This window comes from Ptychodera flava (genome assembly GCF_041260155.1).
Source record: "Ptychodera flava strain L36383 chromosome 3 unlocalized genomic scaffold, AS_Pfla_20210202 Scaffold_26__1_contigs__length_13983176_pilon, whole genome shotgun sequence".
Lineage (NCBI taxonomy): Eukaryota > Metazoa > Hemichordata > Enteropneusta > Ptychoderidae > Ptychodera > Ptychodera flava.
In genome coordinates, this window is record NW_027248280.1 from 6,408,715 (window position 1) to 6,427,452 (window position 18,738).

An 18,738-nucleotide genomic window follows, 5' to 3' on the forward strand; every position below is an offset into this window, starting at 1 on the left:
TTTATTTTGCATTATCTATCCTCATTCTAAAATGGCATTGGTTGGAAGACTGACACTCAAAAAAGTGATTAAAATCATGATTAGCAAAATTAAATATCTCTTATTCAAAATGTAAGACCTTTATTGCCAAACAAAATAGATTTTTTATATAGCATTTAAAAAACATAATCTGAAAATATCAGAAAATTTGACTAAACCCGAGTGGAGTTAAATTCTTTGGGAATCTTGAATTGGGAGAAAAAAGAAACCAGGAAATCGGATAATTTGCAAACATTTGCATAAATTAACACTTCTTTATTGCGGAACTTACGATTGTTTGACAAGCTAAAAGGTGAACCCAACCAATATTTTAATCTTAGGTTAACAATTAATTAAGATTAAATGAAAATTGCAAAAATGGTATGTTTTAGCAAAATACGTTGTGTTAGGGCGCAGCGCCCCCTTACGTACCTCTTAGATAAATTTATGATTTCGCTTCTACAAGAAAATAACAACAAACAAAGAAGCGAGCAAATAAGCAACCAAATGACTGACTATCGCTATAAATTTAAGAAATGATAATTTTTCAATCAAATTTAGATTGCGTTGCACTTGACCAACACAGTTCTATTTTCAAAGCATATAACCACCTCTTACTAGGTATTTTCAAAAAAGAAAATCTCATCCGTGTCACGATGGCAATAGTGTACTAGTCTCGAAAGATGAAGAGAATACATATTTGGGGTAGAAAACGTAACATTTGTATTAATGATGAAAATTAATATACGTCAAAAACTTCATGCCAGTGTATGGAATCATATATCTCAGTTTGAACTCGATTTTATGTAGCCAAAATCCCAACAATTTTATTATCCATTCTACTTCTTAAAGGGCAGAGTTGAAGAAACGCCATTAAAATAACTGATTATTTAGAATAACTGATTAATGATTATGATTATGATTAACATCATAATAGACAAATTGAAATGACTTTTATACAAAATGTTAGAAACTATTACGAAAGAAAACGTGGTTTTGAGTACTATTCCGATCTGTTATGTACACGCCATCTTAATCACTTGTTTTAAGTGTGTTAGAGTTAAAGTATTGTACGGTGAAACCTTAATAGATAAAGTAAAGAAAAAACAATATGCATATTCCACATACCGAGGTTCTGTGTAGTTCGCTTGAGATAAGTGGTCAATTTATGATTGGTCGGTATAATGTATATATACAAAATGTAGATTCACAATAACGTTCATGAATACATACCAGAAAATATAGTAATATCGAATTTTCTAGACAAAAACACGGTGAATGTAAAACCTTTAGCTAAATACATCTTCTAAAAGTCTGTTAATTTTACTGCTACGTGGTGTTATATTTTGTATCATAACTATTAATTGTATTTTTGTCAAAGAAATCCACCATTTTTTCTGACGAATTATTTTCATTGAGCTCCATTACAAACGTTCTCTTGAGGTTAAAGATAAACTACTTGGATAAGCCAAAATGTTCCGTATTTAGTGTCCATTTTTGTAAATAACAAAAATATGAAAAGCATCCTCCTTATCTCTCCCTGTAACTGCAGCTTGTGGCCTTGCCAACACTATTAATTTAACATATGCACAAAACTGGATGATCTGTGACTGAATCACAAGTAAAATGCGAACATCTGTGGGTAAATATTTTGTACTTCATATCACAATCTTGTAAAGTAGTCGAGATGCTCAGTAATGACAAATTCCAAAGTAATTGAAAATCAACAAAGTGATCAATGAGACAGTAACACGAACGTCGTTTCAAATATTCGCATTCTTTGTCAAATTTCAGCAACGTCTTGTAAAATGCATTACAGCCACAGTCTTTCCGGTTCAAATACTGCAAAAAAGTGGAAATTCATATGTGTGTTTAATATAACCTTACATGCTATGAATAACATTGAAATTAGAAGCTGCAATCAGCTTTATCGGAATCCAAGCCTGATGGTAATTTGCCAAATGAAAATGGAAAACGGTAAGTCATTGAAGGTCATAAAAGTGGCAAAATACTTTTGGTGTATCTTTGTCCATTTTGTCTGTTTGTTCTAATGAAGATATTTTTGTTAGATTTGACTGAAATGTTTCAAATATCAATACGGCGGCACATGTCACATGACCACTCGCACTTTGATTTGTAAATTTCCGAATTTTCTAATATGTCAATAACAACACATGTGATCTCTAGTACTGTCCCGTTGCTGTCGTCAAGATTAAGAGCCGAATGTTAGTACAATGATTGATTACCTATTTTAATGTCTTCGTGCCCTTCCTTTTCCAGTTTTTCCTTGTACATTAAATCCAGCTCTGCCTCACAATCCAAGTGATTCTGATCTCCTATATTACGGTGGAGCAACACCAAGTAGTAGAGACCTGCAAATACGAAAACTACGACAATCAGTTGGTTTCATGAAAAATGTGATACAAATACATCGTCGGTATTATAGATAACCAACTACTAAGGATAGCTTTGTGGTTATTAATACGACTCGCATTTAACAAACTTGACTTCACTGTGTTCATCCTTTCAATGGCTCTACCTTCCCCTGAAACTACAGATTAGGTAGCTAACGAGTCTTAATTTCACTTAAGGTTCGAAAGTGCGCAGACACGTGTAAAGGTTCACTCAAACCTGGCATTAAGCAAGCCATGATGACGAACATGAGCGAAAACACTTTAATTCAGAATTAACCACATCCTAAATAGGCCGCTTTGGGCTCACTTCTATTTACCTTTCTGGTATGATTCCTCGGCCTGTGTCCTGTAGCTTTTCTTGATATTTAAAGCTTCTTCAAGGAGACTAACCATTTCTTGAGTCACAGTTTGCGAAGTGACATTTAAATTTCGAACGTAATTTGTTATCATCACGGCTTTGTTTAACTGCTCAATGACGTTTTCTTGACAAATCTTAGAACGTCGTGACTCCTTTATAGCTTCGGCGAGATTACTATTGCCTTCTACATAATTTCCGATATCCTCATGATAGCGACCAAGCTGGTGCAAGGCTACAGTAGTAATAAAATACAGTAAAGTTCAGTAAAGTATAAAAGCCCGTATGGGACATTCTGTAAAGCTCGTGCGCTCGAGATGTTTTTCCGTGCGCACGAGATGTTATTCCGTGCGCACGACATGTATTTCCGTGCGCACGAGATTTTATTCCAAGCGCAAGAGATGTTTTTCTGTGCGCACGAGATGTTTTTCCTTGCGCACGAGATGTTTTTTTCCGTGCGCACGAGATGTTTTGCCGTGTGCACGAGATGTTATTCCGTGCGCACGTTATACTTTAGACTAACATTTCAGCGCAAACATAAGGAGTCAGAATTACTGACCCGACAATTCTTTGGTTGCCACATCATTTACCTATTATGTATCTTATCGATTAATCGAGATATTTTTTTTTATATAGTGACAACTTTTCATAATCATATCTATTTGGAAATGGTATTTGCATGGCATCAACATCAATGAAGATTTAAAATTTGCCAGCTGTCTGAACTTGCCGGACAAGTTATTATTTTATAGCAGGTCAGAATTTACAGTCATAGTGAAACCTCCATTTCTCCAAAATGCTGAGATGAAGGCCAAATTCTTTAGTTGAATATACACCAGTATTTCACAATTATTTACCTCGACTTATGCTCATACATACTTGATAAATAATAGGTAACTGATGTGGCCACCAAGGCATTTTTGGATAAGTAATCCTGACTCCTAATATTTGCGCTGAAATATGAGCCTAAAGTATTCCGTGCACACGTAAAAACATCTCGTGCGCACGGAAAAAAACATCTCGTGCGCGCATGGAAAACATCTCGTGCGCACGAGATAAATTATAATGTTTGCTTTAGAGAATGTCCTTTACGGGCTTTCATAGTAAAGTATCTCAAGATACATTTATCACTGTTTTTCAAAGCTGTACCTTCTCCTGGATCGTTCACGTGATAATTAAATCTTTTGGTCTTGTCTACCGCAAAGAAGAAATATGTTTGACTGATTATGACGGGCAATCTAGAAACGTGTATCTTTCAACTCAGTTTACACTCTTATTGATACACTTACAGCATTGTACTTAATGCAATTAATGTAAATGAATGAATGAATGAATGAATGTGATATTGTAAATAACTTAAAGTCTATCAATATCATTACCGTGGGCAATTGTAAAACGCTCCTCGTCTTTTGCACAATATTTATATTTGTCTTCAAGTATCTCCAGCAGTCTGTCCTTCACAATAGATCTCTTTTGCTTATCCTGCAAATTTTCCTTCTGCTGCATAACTCTAGCGACGGCTTGTTTTGCTAAAGGGTAAATATTTATTCAAAATACAAGGATAAGAGTAAGTTTAGTAGCGTAAGGAGTTTTACGCGCACATCGCATAAAATATTGTGTGTTAGAAATGGTCACCCCTTGTGACACAGAGACAAATGAAAAGAGAAAATCATACCATTTAAAACGTCGATACTTTTCTGATCTTTGTCCTTCATCAAATATTCTTCACTCTTCTTGTAATATTCCTCAGCTTTGCCCAAATCTTTCGTATCTAAATACCCTCTGCCAAGCTGTTTATATTCTACGGGAAAATGTAGCCAGGTTAGCAATTTATCGCTTGAAAATGCATGCAGATAGATAAATAATTGGAAATGCAGTAGATATTCTCAGTTGTTTTGCCAAAGGTAAATATACATTTCTTCAATAGATTTGACATTTTTTTTGTCTACCTGTGCGCTTGGCTGTTTGTGTAGGTCATATCGAGTTTGTCAATATGGAACGTAAGACTCTGCTGTAGATTTATGGCTTGGCACTGTTGTTCTGATTCATTCTGTAAGCTATATCGACAGGGATGTTGTATACGACTCCAGATTCATGATTAATCATGACGATACTCGTCTGTTGAATATTAATATTAACTGAATATCAAAATAGTAAGCTGTAAGTGAATAAATGATAGGAGTAACGTGTATGGTGTCCAATCCATGCCAAAATTACTCTCTTCCATTTTACTATTCTGAATTCAATTTCACAACTCAACATTCTATTTTACTATTCTGCATTCAATTTTACAACTCGACATTCTATTCTGAATTCCATTTTACAACTGGGCATTCTATTTTACTATTCTGTATTCAATTTTGCAACTCGACATTGCATTCTTAATTTCATTGAAAATTTGAATTCTTCATGTTGAATGTTGAGAATTGCAATTCTTCATGTTACAGCCTCCTCTACCGGCCGTTGTCTACACAGTCTTTTATGCAATGGCGGACCAAACGGTCGCTGTTCCCTCAAAACGAGAGATAAAAGTGGGCTTTGTGTAAGTTTAAAAGCACAGCTTAGCATATTGTGTATCTAGACAAATTGGGCGTGCTCGAAAACGGGGACAAATCATGATTTTGGATTCAAAATCGGCTGTTTTCGGCGGAGAAACTGGACTTTCCCAATTGCAGGCGCAATCAACGGTTTTGTCTGTGGCAGTCAGGGCTGTATGGCTGAAGGCCCTATAGCTGGTAAGGCTGCGTTCACAAATAATGGTGGGGGTGGAGGAATCGTGATTGAAATTTTATCTTTTCAGATCAACTCTTGTAACCTAAAAAAATTTTCAAGCCCCCGTTTATATGATCAAAATTTTCCAAGTCTCCCACCCACAAATTATCATATAGCCGCTTATTTATTACTGATAGACGCACTGAAAAAATAAACATGTATTTTGCAATTCTGCTCCCAGATGTTTGACACTACCTGTTATCAGCAGTTTGTAGAACCATATTCCTTGACGCAAGTTCTTATATTGGTTCATATTTAAATGCACCATTTGACCCTTTTGATTTATCAGTCAAAGCCGATTTGAGTTCATTCAACTCTGGTCAGGTCAAAATGCTTATGGCACTCGCTGAAGAGCACACAAAATGACAATCATGATACAGTACGCAAATTGTGAATTCCTGGCTACATTTTGCCAAATTGTGAAGAACTGAGCACATTAACCTACGGAACATTTTTTTCAAAACTACACGATATTTATGACTTAGATGCTACTTATAAATGTTTAATAAATTTGCAATACTTGAAGGTTAAAATATTCCATCAAATAAAAACGTTTTATCTCTGAAATTCGGGTGTGACAATGGCACCTTTTCTAAAAAATAACAATTCCATTTAGTCACACTTTTTTCATGGAAATTAGTGTCTTCATTGTTCATAGTTTTACTTGTGTATTATTCTACGATAAGAATGTTAAGATTTCAATCACTGTATGAACTTGAATTGTTTTATATGTTGATTTTAAGTGATTTCGTGAAAAACTACGACTTATCTTCGTACATTTGAAGATTATCAAGCATTGTAACCCCATCTTTTTTTCTTTATTATTTGATTGTTCTCATATCCCAGAATTCAAAAATGCTTAAGTCTCCTGCTCTTCCATGTGTTGCTCTCTGGACCGATCTTGAGTACAAGTAAGCTAATGTTTCATTGTCATGAACGCCCTATAACCAAAACTCTTCTTCAACTACATCAGAACCAGAGCTATCACTGTCACCGGCGATGAGCAGTTACAGTGATACTGCCCGTTGGTAGTAGCAGGCAGTAGCTGCATTAACTTTGATAATCTTGAAAATTGTGTTCTTGTTCTATTACAACAACATGTTGAACTGTATTCAGCTTGCCATCACAGTCTGTGTACAGGTACCGTGCAAGTGTATCGTCTTGACTCCAATTAAATTCTCACCAATGTGTGTATATACAGGCTATTGTATGGGGACGGCCAGGAACTGTATTAGATACATTGCACAGAAATATTGAAAAAAATAATCATCAATCATCAGTTGCAGCTCCGGTCCCGTTACAAGGCCAACTTGTTGCTTTTACGAAAATTCAAAGGCATTTAGATTCTTTTTCATTTAAAACTCATGCAAAATCGTTCTAGATTTTGAGTAATTATTACTAACATTAGAACCATTGGATGACATTAAAATTTTTGGAACCAAAATATTTTTAGGCCCCCTTACAGGCAGAGCAAAACTTTCAAGTCAGCCCACTACTACCCCAAGATTTTTCGAATTCCCCTGAATTCCTCCCGCACCCTCGCCACTTTTCGTGAACGCAGCCTAACACACAGACCTGCCACGCAAAGCTGTAATACCATAATCTGTCCTATGCAGATGACCTACCATAGATAGGTTTTCCATTTTACAAGTTGTAGGTTATATGTTGCTGCATCTTGTTATCTAAAACGCGCAGGTCGCTCAGTTTTGAAAGTCACAGGTTGGCAGTTTAGCAACTCTCAGTTCGCATGTCACATGCCTTGACTGGTCTTCCATACAAAATCGTGATTTTAGTCCGTTTTCAAGCACGCCCAATTTGTCTAGATACACGATATGCTAAGCTGTGCTTTTAAACTTACACAAAGCCCACTTTTATCTCTCTATGTGAGGGGAGAGCGACCGTTTGGTCCGCCGCCATTGCATCAAAGACTGTGCAGAAAACGGCTGATAGAGGTCGCTGTAACATGAAGAATTGCAATTCTCAACATTCAACATGAAGATTTCCAATTTTCAATGAAATAAAGAATGCAATGTCGAGTTGCAAAATTGAATGCAGAATAGAATGTTGAATTGTGAAATTGAATTCAGAATAGTAAAATGGAAGGTAGTAATTTTGGCATGGATTGGACACCATGTAATGTGTTTATGAGATTTTGAGCACTTGAATATAGTAATGCAACCTAGAGAAGCGCGGTTTAATTAAGGAAGAGAACATATATATCTAGAGAACATATAATCCCGGCATGTATGATAAATACCTTCTGCAAGTTCTAGCGTAGAACGAGGCTGCCTCAGTTCATTTACATAAACCATCCTTTCACAGAGCGATTTAGCGTCATCAGGTCGTCCCATCCAAAACAGACGTGTGCTGACAGCCATAAGCAAGTTGTGGGGGTTGTTTATCTTCGGAATTACTTCTTTATTGATCGTCGTAAGGAACTTGCTAGCTGTCAACGTATGCATAACAATTCTTGAACGCCGTTTACGAACACTATCCTCGTTGCCGTTCTCTTTGTCGTCTTCATTTATTTCGGTTAAAAGTCTCTCCAAAATATTCAGAGTATTATTGAGACACTCGATTTTCTCTTCGTCTGTCATAAAGCGCAAAAAGACTACCTGCTGAAGAAGGCGGTGTAAGGAGTATTGACTCTGGTTTATATGGTTTTCTGATTTGTTACCAGAGGCTGCTGTTGCGAAAGAATATTTCATTATATTTTCGAATAAGGACATTATCTTTTCCTGAATGTCCACGTTGCTTTGTTTAGTTTCAATGACGAAATCATGCAGTTTTCCTGATTTCAGATGACCGACAGCGTCTACCAAAAATCCGACTTCAATGGGGGATGTTAGGGAGGAACACAGATGAAGGAAATCCTTTGTGCACTCGTCCATGGTTATCTCTCTATAATTCATTTCCCAAGTCGTTACCAGATTCATCCTGTTTATATTTGGCATTTGCACAAAGTCATTTATTGAGGTGCTGTTGATAACTTTCCGCAATTTATATAGGTCGTCCTCATTATTGCCTACAATAGCTTTGAGTTCCTTGTCGCCCAGTTTCTTGATGTGATGTGTGTGATCCCCGACAGCTTTGCGAAGTTCACTGCCATATTGATAGTTTATGTCATTGAGTTTTAACCATCCTATCAAAGGGTCATTTTCGCAGAGCTTGAACACGTCTAAACTGAATCTTTCGCATAATCGAGCTTTAAAGCTTTGGAAGCTAATTTTATGCTTCTGTAGATATTCGCTTGCTTGTTTCAGTGCAAGTGGTAGACCGTTTAATCCTTTATCTCCGCCAAGCCACAGAAGTGCCGCATACTCTTCGGTTTCACTCAACTGCACTCTTTTTAATTCGTCCTCCGCCTCTTTTACAGACCAAAGCTCACCATTTATTGATTTTGTTTGTCGGATGAGGTACAGGGCAGAATCATTAACAGAGAAAGATGGGACAGGCATCAGTTTATGATATAGCAGATGATTCCAGCCGTCCTCTACACGTGTTGTAATGAGGAGTCGACCATTTCCAAGGCCATATTCATGTTGGAAAATCGCTGCTTGGATCAAGTCCGGGTCATCAGCGTTGTCTATCACAAGCAACCAATTCTGAATACTGCCTAGCTGAGCGAGTACCAACTGCCTGACACTGTTGGGACTGTTTTCCTTTTTTAGGGCGTCCCTGTCAATTTTCTGAGAAATGATAACTATTATGAAATACGAGGCTCTTCCCTGATGTAGATATTTGGATTGCAAATAAATTTGTCAGCGGCCTTTTGAATATAATCTTATTATCACATGCACAAGCGAAGTTTGTAAACTCTGAACAAAAATACCGGGATTTATTCTCAGGTCGTTCTACGTCACGACAACCCATGTCTATGTCATCAATTTTAGCGTCGGAATTTTTTCCGCGCCAATCTTTGATGTGCTCGTCATCGCAATGTAAACAAACAGCATGACGGTCCGTATTTACCTGACGTGAATATTTATTAAAAAATCAGACAAAATACATCTACTTCGAAAATTTTGAAATCTTCTGTTTTAGTTTTTAGTCAGTATGGGGTTCGTATCCGTATAGACCCCTTTGCCGCCTGAACTTTAGAGGCACGACTCTGCATCAACAGTGAAGGGGAGTCAAGTGCTCTTCAAAGCCGCACGCTGGGCCTTAAAAAGTCGTGCAATGAAATCAATATTTTCATAGACTGCAACAATGCCAATCGGAACTACGGAAGCGTAAACGCTTGTATATTCCCAAGGATTACGTGAATAATTTTCGGAAACGACGAACTCGAAGCTAGTCGCATCCGGCTACCGTGCGTTCCGTAAGCATTGCATGCCAACCATGGTACGGTCAGGCTGGCGCCAAGTTACACTTACACTGTGTTCGCGCCGAGATTCAGTCGATTTTTGTTTTCCAAAAATAACGTTACTTTGTCTGGGTTAAATTTCTAGCCCTATGCCATTTATGAATCGGGTATAACTTCGCTGAAGCTACGTTTTGTGTGAGGACAGGTCATCTGTCTGGCGTTTGCTCCGCACACAAACGTAGCCATGTTCCTCGCTCACGCGACTGACGACGACAAGAAATGAGCAACAACTCGCCTACAGCGTATTGATATTACTCAAAAGTTGTCCAGAAGTTCAAACGCAGAAATGTTGAGAAACTCCTTTCACTTTACAAAATAGCAATGAATTCTTGGCTTGTTCATATGATAAATATATTATTCCCCTAATATTTTTCTTCGTTCAGCTGGGAATATACGCGAAGCGTCAAAAACGGATTTTTTCTGAAGGTGAGAGCTCGCGCGTAAGCGAGCCGTGGTACATCGTCAATGTACTACGGTTCTTTTCGCGTTTCGACCAATCAGATCGCTGTATTTGCGCCATAAATATACTGGCATGATATATTAGGGAATAATATCTAATAATATTAGAGTCAATAACTGAAATAGCGTAAAATTGATATTGTTATATTTGTCGGTGTATGCGCATAGTGCGTCTGTCCATTTGCAGGACATATGTTCGGAGAGATACAGTTAAAGTAATTCAACTTACAGTGCAGTTATTGTATTATTTCACTTGTCTACCTCATCGCCCCTCGAACCAAATACATTTAATTAACAGTTGCAAGACATTTCAAGATACATTTCTGTAGGATTTGTGTAAAGGTTCGGGGGTTGCGCATCAGTATCAGTAATTTTAGTTAAGCTGTTGCGCAGTTATAGTGTTTGCGTACGAGCTATCAGCCTGCAGAGAGAGGGATGACCTCTGTTTCAATGATATATGTAAGTATTCGACGCACCGTCTCATGGGATGTGCATCATGATGCACATTTTATAATTGTACTGAATATTGTTGAATGCATTACAAAAACGTGTCACCTCAAGATCCAGTACAGTTGTTAATCTACGTTATTCGCATGCCATGAAAAATTAACAACACCATATACATAACGATGCACATGTTAGTCGCTTGATATAACGATACAAAAGGTAATGTGGCAAAGAGAGCAGGTATTACCTCCAGAATTTTCTTGAATCCGTAATCGAGAGAAATGTTCGATTCACCATTCAAAATGTATACTCCGTTTTCGTAATCTTTTGAGTATTTGGAGACATATGAACAAACTATTTCAGTTTTTCCGCAACCTCCAAGGCCATGTATAATCTAGTAAAAACAATTTTTAAAAGAGTAAGTATAACTTGTCTGTTCATACCAGTGGCTTTTTTCCCTTTAATAAAGGATGAGACGTCGTATTAAGAAATCATTAGTTGCTAACTCCTGGAAAGCTTAACACTTACAGACACTGCTTGACCCAATGTGTTACTCGATTTTGCATAAATAGGATTGTTGTTCAAAGAATAAAAGTTTTGCTTTCTAAATAACGAGCTGCCTAATGTCTTTTCGAGGAAGGAAATCTTTTTAGCCTGGACAGTTATATGAATATTAAAAGTGAGAGCTGCACCTCGACACAAACAAATGAATATAATATATATATATATATATATATATATATATATATATATATATATATATATATATATATATATATTTCACATGGTCATCTCGTCTGGCACTTTGGTAATATACGCTTTCTTATATTTAATCACTGGACAACGATGAGTACTTAACACTTGCCTGTATCAGAATGTCATCTTTGGTACCACCATCAGATGTATTAGAATTAAAATATTCGTGAATCTTCTCACGACATTCCTCATGACCACTACCAGTGAACAAAGTTGACGGCCTCCTCAAATCTCTTGGTATAGTGTTTGTCGAATAACCTAAGTGTATTAAAATCGAGTAACATAGGATCCCGGTGCTTTTCGATGAAAATCAAGTTTATATAACACACCAACAAAACAATTTTACCGTCACATTCCGGCCTGCTTTTTATTTCTGCGAGTGTTGAAAAATGGATCTCGTTATGTTTCGTTTCTTTAACATCGCAACTCACAGAGGTAGCTTGTTTATGTAATCCTACACATAGCAAGTAAACAGCACCTAAGGCATTATACTTTTTACATCTTTGCCAAAATGACAAATAGAACACGTTCAATGCCATACGCTCTATGGATAAGAGAGTAAATACGTAACTTATGTCCTAAATGATAAGGACGACTTTATCTGCAAATTTTAGTCATTTCCCTCTCCTCATGACATGTTTGTATTTTGGTATTATGTGTCAGTTTAATTTTTCAACTTAAATTTTCAGGAAAAAATCAACCTCAATACGAGTCTACCAGCCCCTCTTTGAAGTAAAGTGACGTTGCGTGAAAATCACTGTTGAAGCGCAAAACACACCGTTCCAAAAGAAGAAGCCCAGGGTGTCACCGTCATTTTCAATGAAAAATACGGCATTTTTTTAAAAGATCCGAAGCCAAATATAATGTAATAGAATTACTAGTTGCAATTATTCAGTAATATCTTGATAGGATTCGACCTCTTTGGCCCCAGGAGCTACATAACGTACTCACCTATCAAAGACATCGCAACCGTTAGGCTAAGTCCTCAATAGAGGAAGAAAAGCAAAAGAGAAAGTATTTATTTTGTATTCATTACCCGTTATCTTCTCCTTCCTTGGCTTCAGACTTGGCCTCATAAATGCAGTGCTGTGTTTCACCGGGACATGAGCACATTCATCGGATTTCTACAAAGTAATTTTTAATACTCAATTCATCGTATGTTCACTTTCTTGGGACAGCAATATGTGTATGGTTGTTATTTTTGTATTCGCGGACAAAATCTCATCTATATCAAACAATGAGTCGAATATAACAAAACCATATGCGGGTTCCCCGAAGTGCGATATTACAAACAACGAGTGATGCCAGAAGCTTAAGGCTGCAATACTTCTGCATAACATACTGAAAATACTAAAGAGCTGTTTTGAGTCAGAGGCTTCATTAAAAAATTGTACGACAATAACATCGACAGGATTGTTACCATACTCGTCTGGACATCGATCTGTTTTTCTGGTTCTCTCTCACTCACTGCACTTTCTCCTTCATTCATGTGATCTTCTGTGAAAAGTGAAAGATAAGCTTGATTATAATGATACGGCTGATTACAATACGTAAAGTATTGAATGTGTTTTTCATGTTATAAATTAACTTAAAAGTGCTTGAACATCTTGCCGACCTTTTCTTTATAGATAAATCTTGTAAAAATTCACTTTCAAATAATCTTTAATATGAAATTCACTTTCAAATAATCTTTAATATGTAACTTCTGGTCTAAAATATTCTTGAATATTTTAGACCAGAAGTTTTTATTTGTTGGCTCTCACAGAAACTTGGTTGCATCCCAATTCAAATCACAGTCTTTATAAGTTACCCTCATATAATCTAGTTACTTGTAATCGTGAGGGATCTCATGGTGGTGGAGTCGCACTCTACATACACGAGTCTTTGTCTTTCAACCGCATAAAGTCATGTAAATTCAGCATTGTGAGTCACTCTTATTGAAACGATCATTGACAACAAAAAGTTGTTGTAGGTGTAAATTACCGTTAGCCAAATACTCCGTGTAGTGAATTCATTGACAGTTTTGAAGAATGCCTCGACCAGATGTCAACCAAAGCGAGAGATTGTATTATTCTTGGCGATGTAAACATTGACACATCTGTTGAGTCTCCATCTGCTGCTCAATACGTCACACTTTTGAATATGTACAATTTTATGCAAGTAATTGACACCCCTACTAGAGTCACGAACACTTCAAGTACTGTCATTGATCATCTGATAACAAATATGACGGATTGTTTCATTGATTGTGGCGTTGTACTCTCTGATTTTCTGATCACTACCCTATCTTTGGTATTTTTAAACACCTCAATCATGTATTTAGGCCGCATCATAGAACTAAGAAATATGATTTTAAGAACTACGATAAAAATCTTTTCTTGGCTGATTTGAGTGACGTATCCTGGCAATCTGTATACGAATGCGAGGATCCAACTGATGCATATGCAAATTTCCATAGCATCTTTTATGACGTTATGCAGAGACACCTCAAGGTGATTTCAGTTCGTAACAGGCAACAATGTATCAAAAAACCTTGGCTTTCTGGGGGTTTGCTTAAGTTCATCAACACGAAACTAAATTGTTTAGTAAAATGAAAAATAATCCTTACGATGAAAATGCTAAAAATAAGTACACATTGTACAGAAATCTACTGACGAAGCTAGTTAAATCAGCAAAGAAAAAATATTATACCAATCTGGTAATAATGCAAATGGGAACACCAATAACACATGGAAAGTTTTACATGAAATTTTGAACAATTCCTGTACAAAATGTACCCCAGACAAATTGCATACAAATAGACCCGACCAGCCTTGTCTGTCGGATAGTGTTGATATTGCGGAAGAGTTTAATGAGTATTTTACCAGTGTAGGCCTAATCTTGCTGAGAAAATTCGTAACAACGGAGATTTTCGTCAATATCTAAAAGGCGACCATCGTAATTCTTTTTTCTTTCGCCCGGTCTCTGAAAATGATGTGTTCAATGAAATTAGGAAGATTAACCCCAATAAATCCATCGGGCAAGATATGATTCACCCAAGGCTTGTAAACCATGCAGCACACATTAGTTCTTATCCATTGGCACATATAATAAATTGTTCTTTAAGCCAAGGCATCTTTCCACACGACTTAAAAGTTGCCAAAGTCATACCAGTCTATAAAAGGGCTTGTTACGAATGTTGGAAATTATCGGCCTATCTCTGTTTTACCAGTCTTCAGTAAAATAGTTGAATCTGTTGTTAAAAACCAACTCATCACTTATCTGGAGAAGTATGATATTCTTCTCAAGACTCAATTTGGTTTTCGCAAAAAACATAGTACAAACCTTGCCTTGGCCGATTTGATCTCTGATATAATGGAAAAACTTGACGATGGTTTCACAACTTTTGGGATTTTTATAGACCTTAGAAAGGCTTTTGATACAATTAATCTTGACATTATGTTACAAAAATTAGACTATTATGGATAAGGGGGTTGCCTTTACACTGGTTCAAAAGCTATCTTTCAGAACGTAAACAAACCGTCAATATAAGCAATGTATTTTCGTCATATAGGTCAATTGAATGTGGGGTTCCACAAGGGTCTATTCTTGGTCCTATTTTATTTTTGTTATATATAAATGATATTGTAAACTCTACTGATATTTTCGATTTTCGTCTATTTGCTGACGATACAAATATGTTCAATTTATTGAAAACACAAGTGTCATCAACCTTGACCAGATAAATGTTGACTTTCAGAAGGCCTGTGACTGGTGCAGTGCAAACAAGCTCACTGTTAATGTAGAAAAAACAAATTTTATGTTAATTAAAACACCCCAGAGGCTGGTAAATACAGAGGGCAGCTTGAGTGTGGATGGAAATATGGTCGCGAATGTCTTGTCAACATATTATCTGGGGGTAATTTTAGACCAGCACTTGACTTGGAAGGCTCACATTGATAAAGTTAGGAAATTAATCGCCCCGATGGTTGGAATTATTTCTAAAATTCGTCATATCGTCCCCAAAGAAATTTTGCTTTTGCTTTATAACTCCATGATTTTACCCCATATTTGTTACTGTATTGAGATCTGGGGGAATACATTCAGTCCTTTACTCCAACCTATCCTAATTTTACAGAAAAAGGTTGTCCGCCTTATCACATTCTCTGCTGCGCGAGCTCATACCGCCCCTCTATTTCAGCAACTGGGAATTCTCAATGTCCATAAGCAATGTGAATTTAATACTTGTCCTTTTATCTTTGACCTTAAAATTGTCATTTCTCACATTCGGTATATCGTTACCTCGATCCAGTGCCTCATAGTTATTCAACACGTCTTAAAACTGGTGAAAACTTCTTTATTCCTAAGGTTAATCTTACTAATATGAAATATGCTGCAACTATGCTATGGAACAAACTTCCAGATTCTATAAAAAAGGTTAAGTGAAAGAAAGCATTTCAAACGTCATTTAAAAGACTGGCTACTTGCCTGTTGATACTATTTTCCCCAAAAGTTAAGGGGTTTTCTGGTCACTTTGTCTTGTTGTTTTATGATCTGTCTCATATCATTTGTTTCCCGTAATATATTTTTTGATCTGTATCTGATATGAAATATAGTTTGCAATTATTTGTATAGATTTTCTGTCCATATCCGCAGATGTACACCTTATGTTATCTATATAGTATAAACATTAGGGGCCACAACTCGACTAGTTCAGAAGAACTATACTGTGGTCCCTGCTAGGAATACCTGCTAAATTATAGAACATAAATTTAGCATTTTTACCAATTTCTCTATCTTTATTTTTTTTCCCATGTGTCTTTTGAGTGAATGTAAGTTTATATTTCTAGCGAAATAAACTGAAACTGAAACTGAAACAAAACACATTAATAATAATTGTTACGTATTTCAATCAGAGGCAGCGATAGGCCACTATAGAAGACTTGGTAACAGGATATTTACCCCCTGGATATTTAGTCCCTGGACATTTGCCACCTACCATTTACACTGGGCAAAGTGCTTGATATACAACAATATATACACATATACTGATTCTGTACATGTGTCAAATACGTTGAGTATACACGTACGTATACTAATGAAATGCAAAACTACAGTGTACACTTAGTGTGCAAAGATCTGCATTACGTATACTCATTATGTGCAGAGAAATACGCCGCACATGTGTGACGTTCATCAAAAACCTAACAGAAATATTGCAGCACACTTTCAGAACATATAGTGTGCAATTACACGCTAGGCCCTTTAACACCATCAGACAACTACTGGTATGCCCGAAGGATCCCACACCATCGAAAGACGTAGGTGGTCCTATATATCACATCCGATGTGAGGGTTGTGGAGATAATGATTGCAAAATGGACTATATTGGCGATACAGAACGATCCTTGCAAGCCCGAGTGAATGAACATCGGCGTCCAAGCTGCGTCACTTCAGAGGTTTCAAAACATATTCACAATGATGCCCCGGGTCATAATTTCATGGTAGAAAATGTGAAAATCTTTGATCGGGAGCCAGATTGGTTCAAGAGAGGTATTAAGGAAGCGATATACATAATAACACATAAACCCAACGCTGAATCGGAATGGCGGACGGTATCAACGTCCTCGCATCTGCGATAATATGTTAAGATCACGCATGCGCAGTGGTGCTAATCAACACCATTGATAAAGACGGCTGGATAGTTGTCGAAAGCTCTGGATAGAGAAATAATTCTCCCGTGCAGTACAAAGTATTTAGCTACAAGAGTATAGTATGTCTGCAAAGATGAGTCTGCATCATTGAATAAAATAATACGTATACAGACATTGTTTTAGTGCCTTTACACCATATATGTTGTTGTTATTCATCATTTTCGACATCATTTTCGACAAAGCAATATTGTCGTTATAAATAGTGTTAGGGGTAAATATCCGGTTGATAAAATATCTTTGGGGTAAATTTGTCGGTAGTAAATGGTCGATGATAATTAGCCAGGGGTTAATGTCTTGTGGTAATTGTAGGTGTTAGGCTAGGTGGTAACTGTCCGAACCGAAGACTTTAATGACCATCAAATTGCATTTGCCGAGACATATCATTATTAGTACTGTCACCGTATTGTACAAATGTGTCTCTCTCGCATGTGTTTTCTCGATGCTGGAAGGTGTAATTCACTTGTTTCTCTCGAGGTGAATGTGCCTGATACGGAAATTCTCATACGTGCTTTTCGGAAGTAATACCCTCCCACAAGACTGTGTCCGTAAAATGCAATATTGAATTACAGCGGTTACAATATGTAGTTCCAGTTATCATTATGCGATGGTTAAGAAGGGGTATGTCTGAAATTATTTGATTGGACTTTGGCATCTTACTCGATCGATATTTTTAAATGCAATACGGTACATATTTTTTTGGTATTCAGTTGACCCATCTTACCTGTAGAATCGGCTTCCAGTTCCAGCGAGCATTTCCGGTATTCCCACATTGGTATTATAATGTCAAAGATTCCTTCAGTCTCTTTCCGTTCGCCGGGTCGGGTCATACATTCTTTTATCCTCTCATGCAACTTTTTGTTGTTTCTATGCAACAATAAACTTTCTAAAGCTTTCTTGTCATGGCATTTAATTGAAATCTCTACGCATTTATCCCGAACATTACGCCACAGTAGAGTACCATATTTGCTTAGTGTTTCTTTAATCTTCTCATCCTGAAGTTGTTTCAAACTATTGAATATTGACTCGTTTGCCCTTGAACCTGTATCCCCGTTATCACCTCCTAATAGTTCGCTGTATGACGAGCCATGATTAGCAGATTTGATCTCTATCATCACTTCGCCTTTGGATAAAAGATGAAAAAACTGCGTTGCAAAACGTGTCCAACGATTTCACATTACCGTAACACACTGAGTACAAACAGATACTAAGTTACTACTTTCATGGAAATAAACAGATTTGTAAACTGTTTTTTTAAATGTTTTTTTTTATCTTCAAAGCGATGCTTTTGTCACACAGCACACTAACAACTTACCTCTTTTTCGTTTATATGGTCGTCTCATAACTTCTCTTTCCATTATACTGAATATTCGTCGGTGTCTGTCGTGTACAAGAACAAGCAAGTGTCAGTATAATCATTTCAACAGGTCATATTGAAAAGTGCATGTATTCGCAAGAATG

At 36.7% G+C, this 18,738-nt stretch overlaps 1 protein-coding gene across 1 annotated transcript; it reads right to left on the minus strand.

The window, feature by feature from the left end:
• Positions 1 to 673: 673 nt before the first annotated feature.
• On the minus strand, positions 674 to 18,050 carry LOC139125760 (uncharacterized). Its single transcript, XM_070691856.1, has 10 exons — positions 18,002 to 18,050; positions 13,008 to 13,084; positions 12,624 to 12,711; positions 11,697 to 11,845; positions 7,817 to 9,248; positions 4,463 to 4,588; positions 4,167 to 4,316; positions 2,750 to 3,022; positions 2,265 to 2,390; positions 674 to 1,860 (listed from the first exon to the last, which is right to left on the minus strand). The coding sequence occupies exons 1-10, from the start codon at positions 18,048 to 18,050 to the stop codon at positions 1,832 to 1,834; spliced, it is 2,499 nt and encodes an 832-aa protein (XP_070547957.1). The 3' UTR covers positions 674 to 1,831.
• Positions 18,051 to 18,738: the final 688 nt, after the last annotated feature.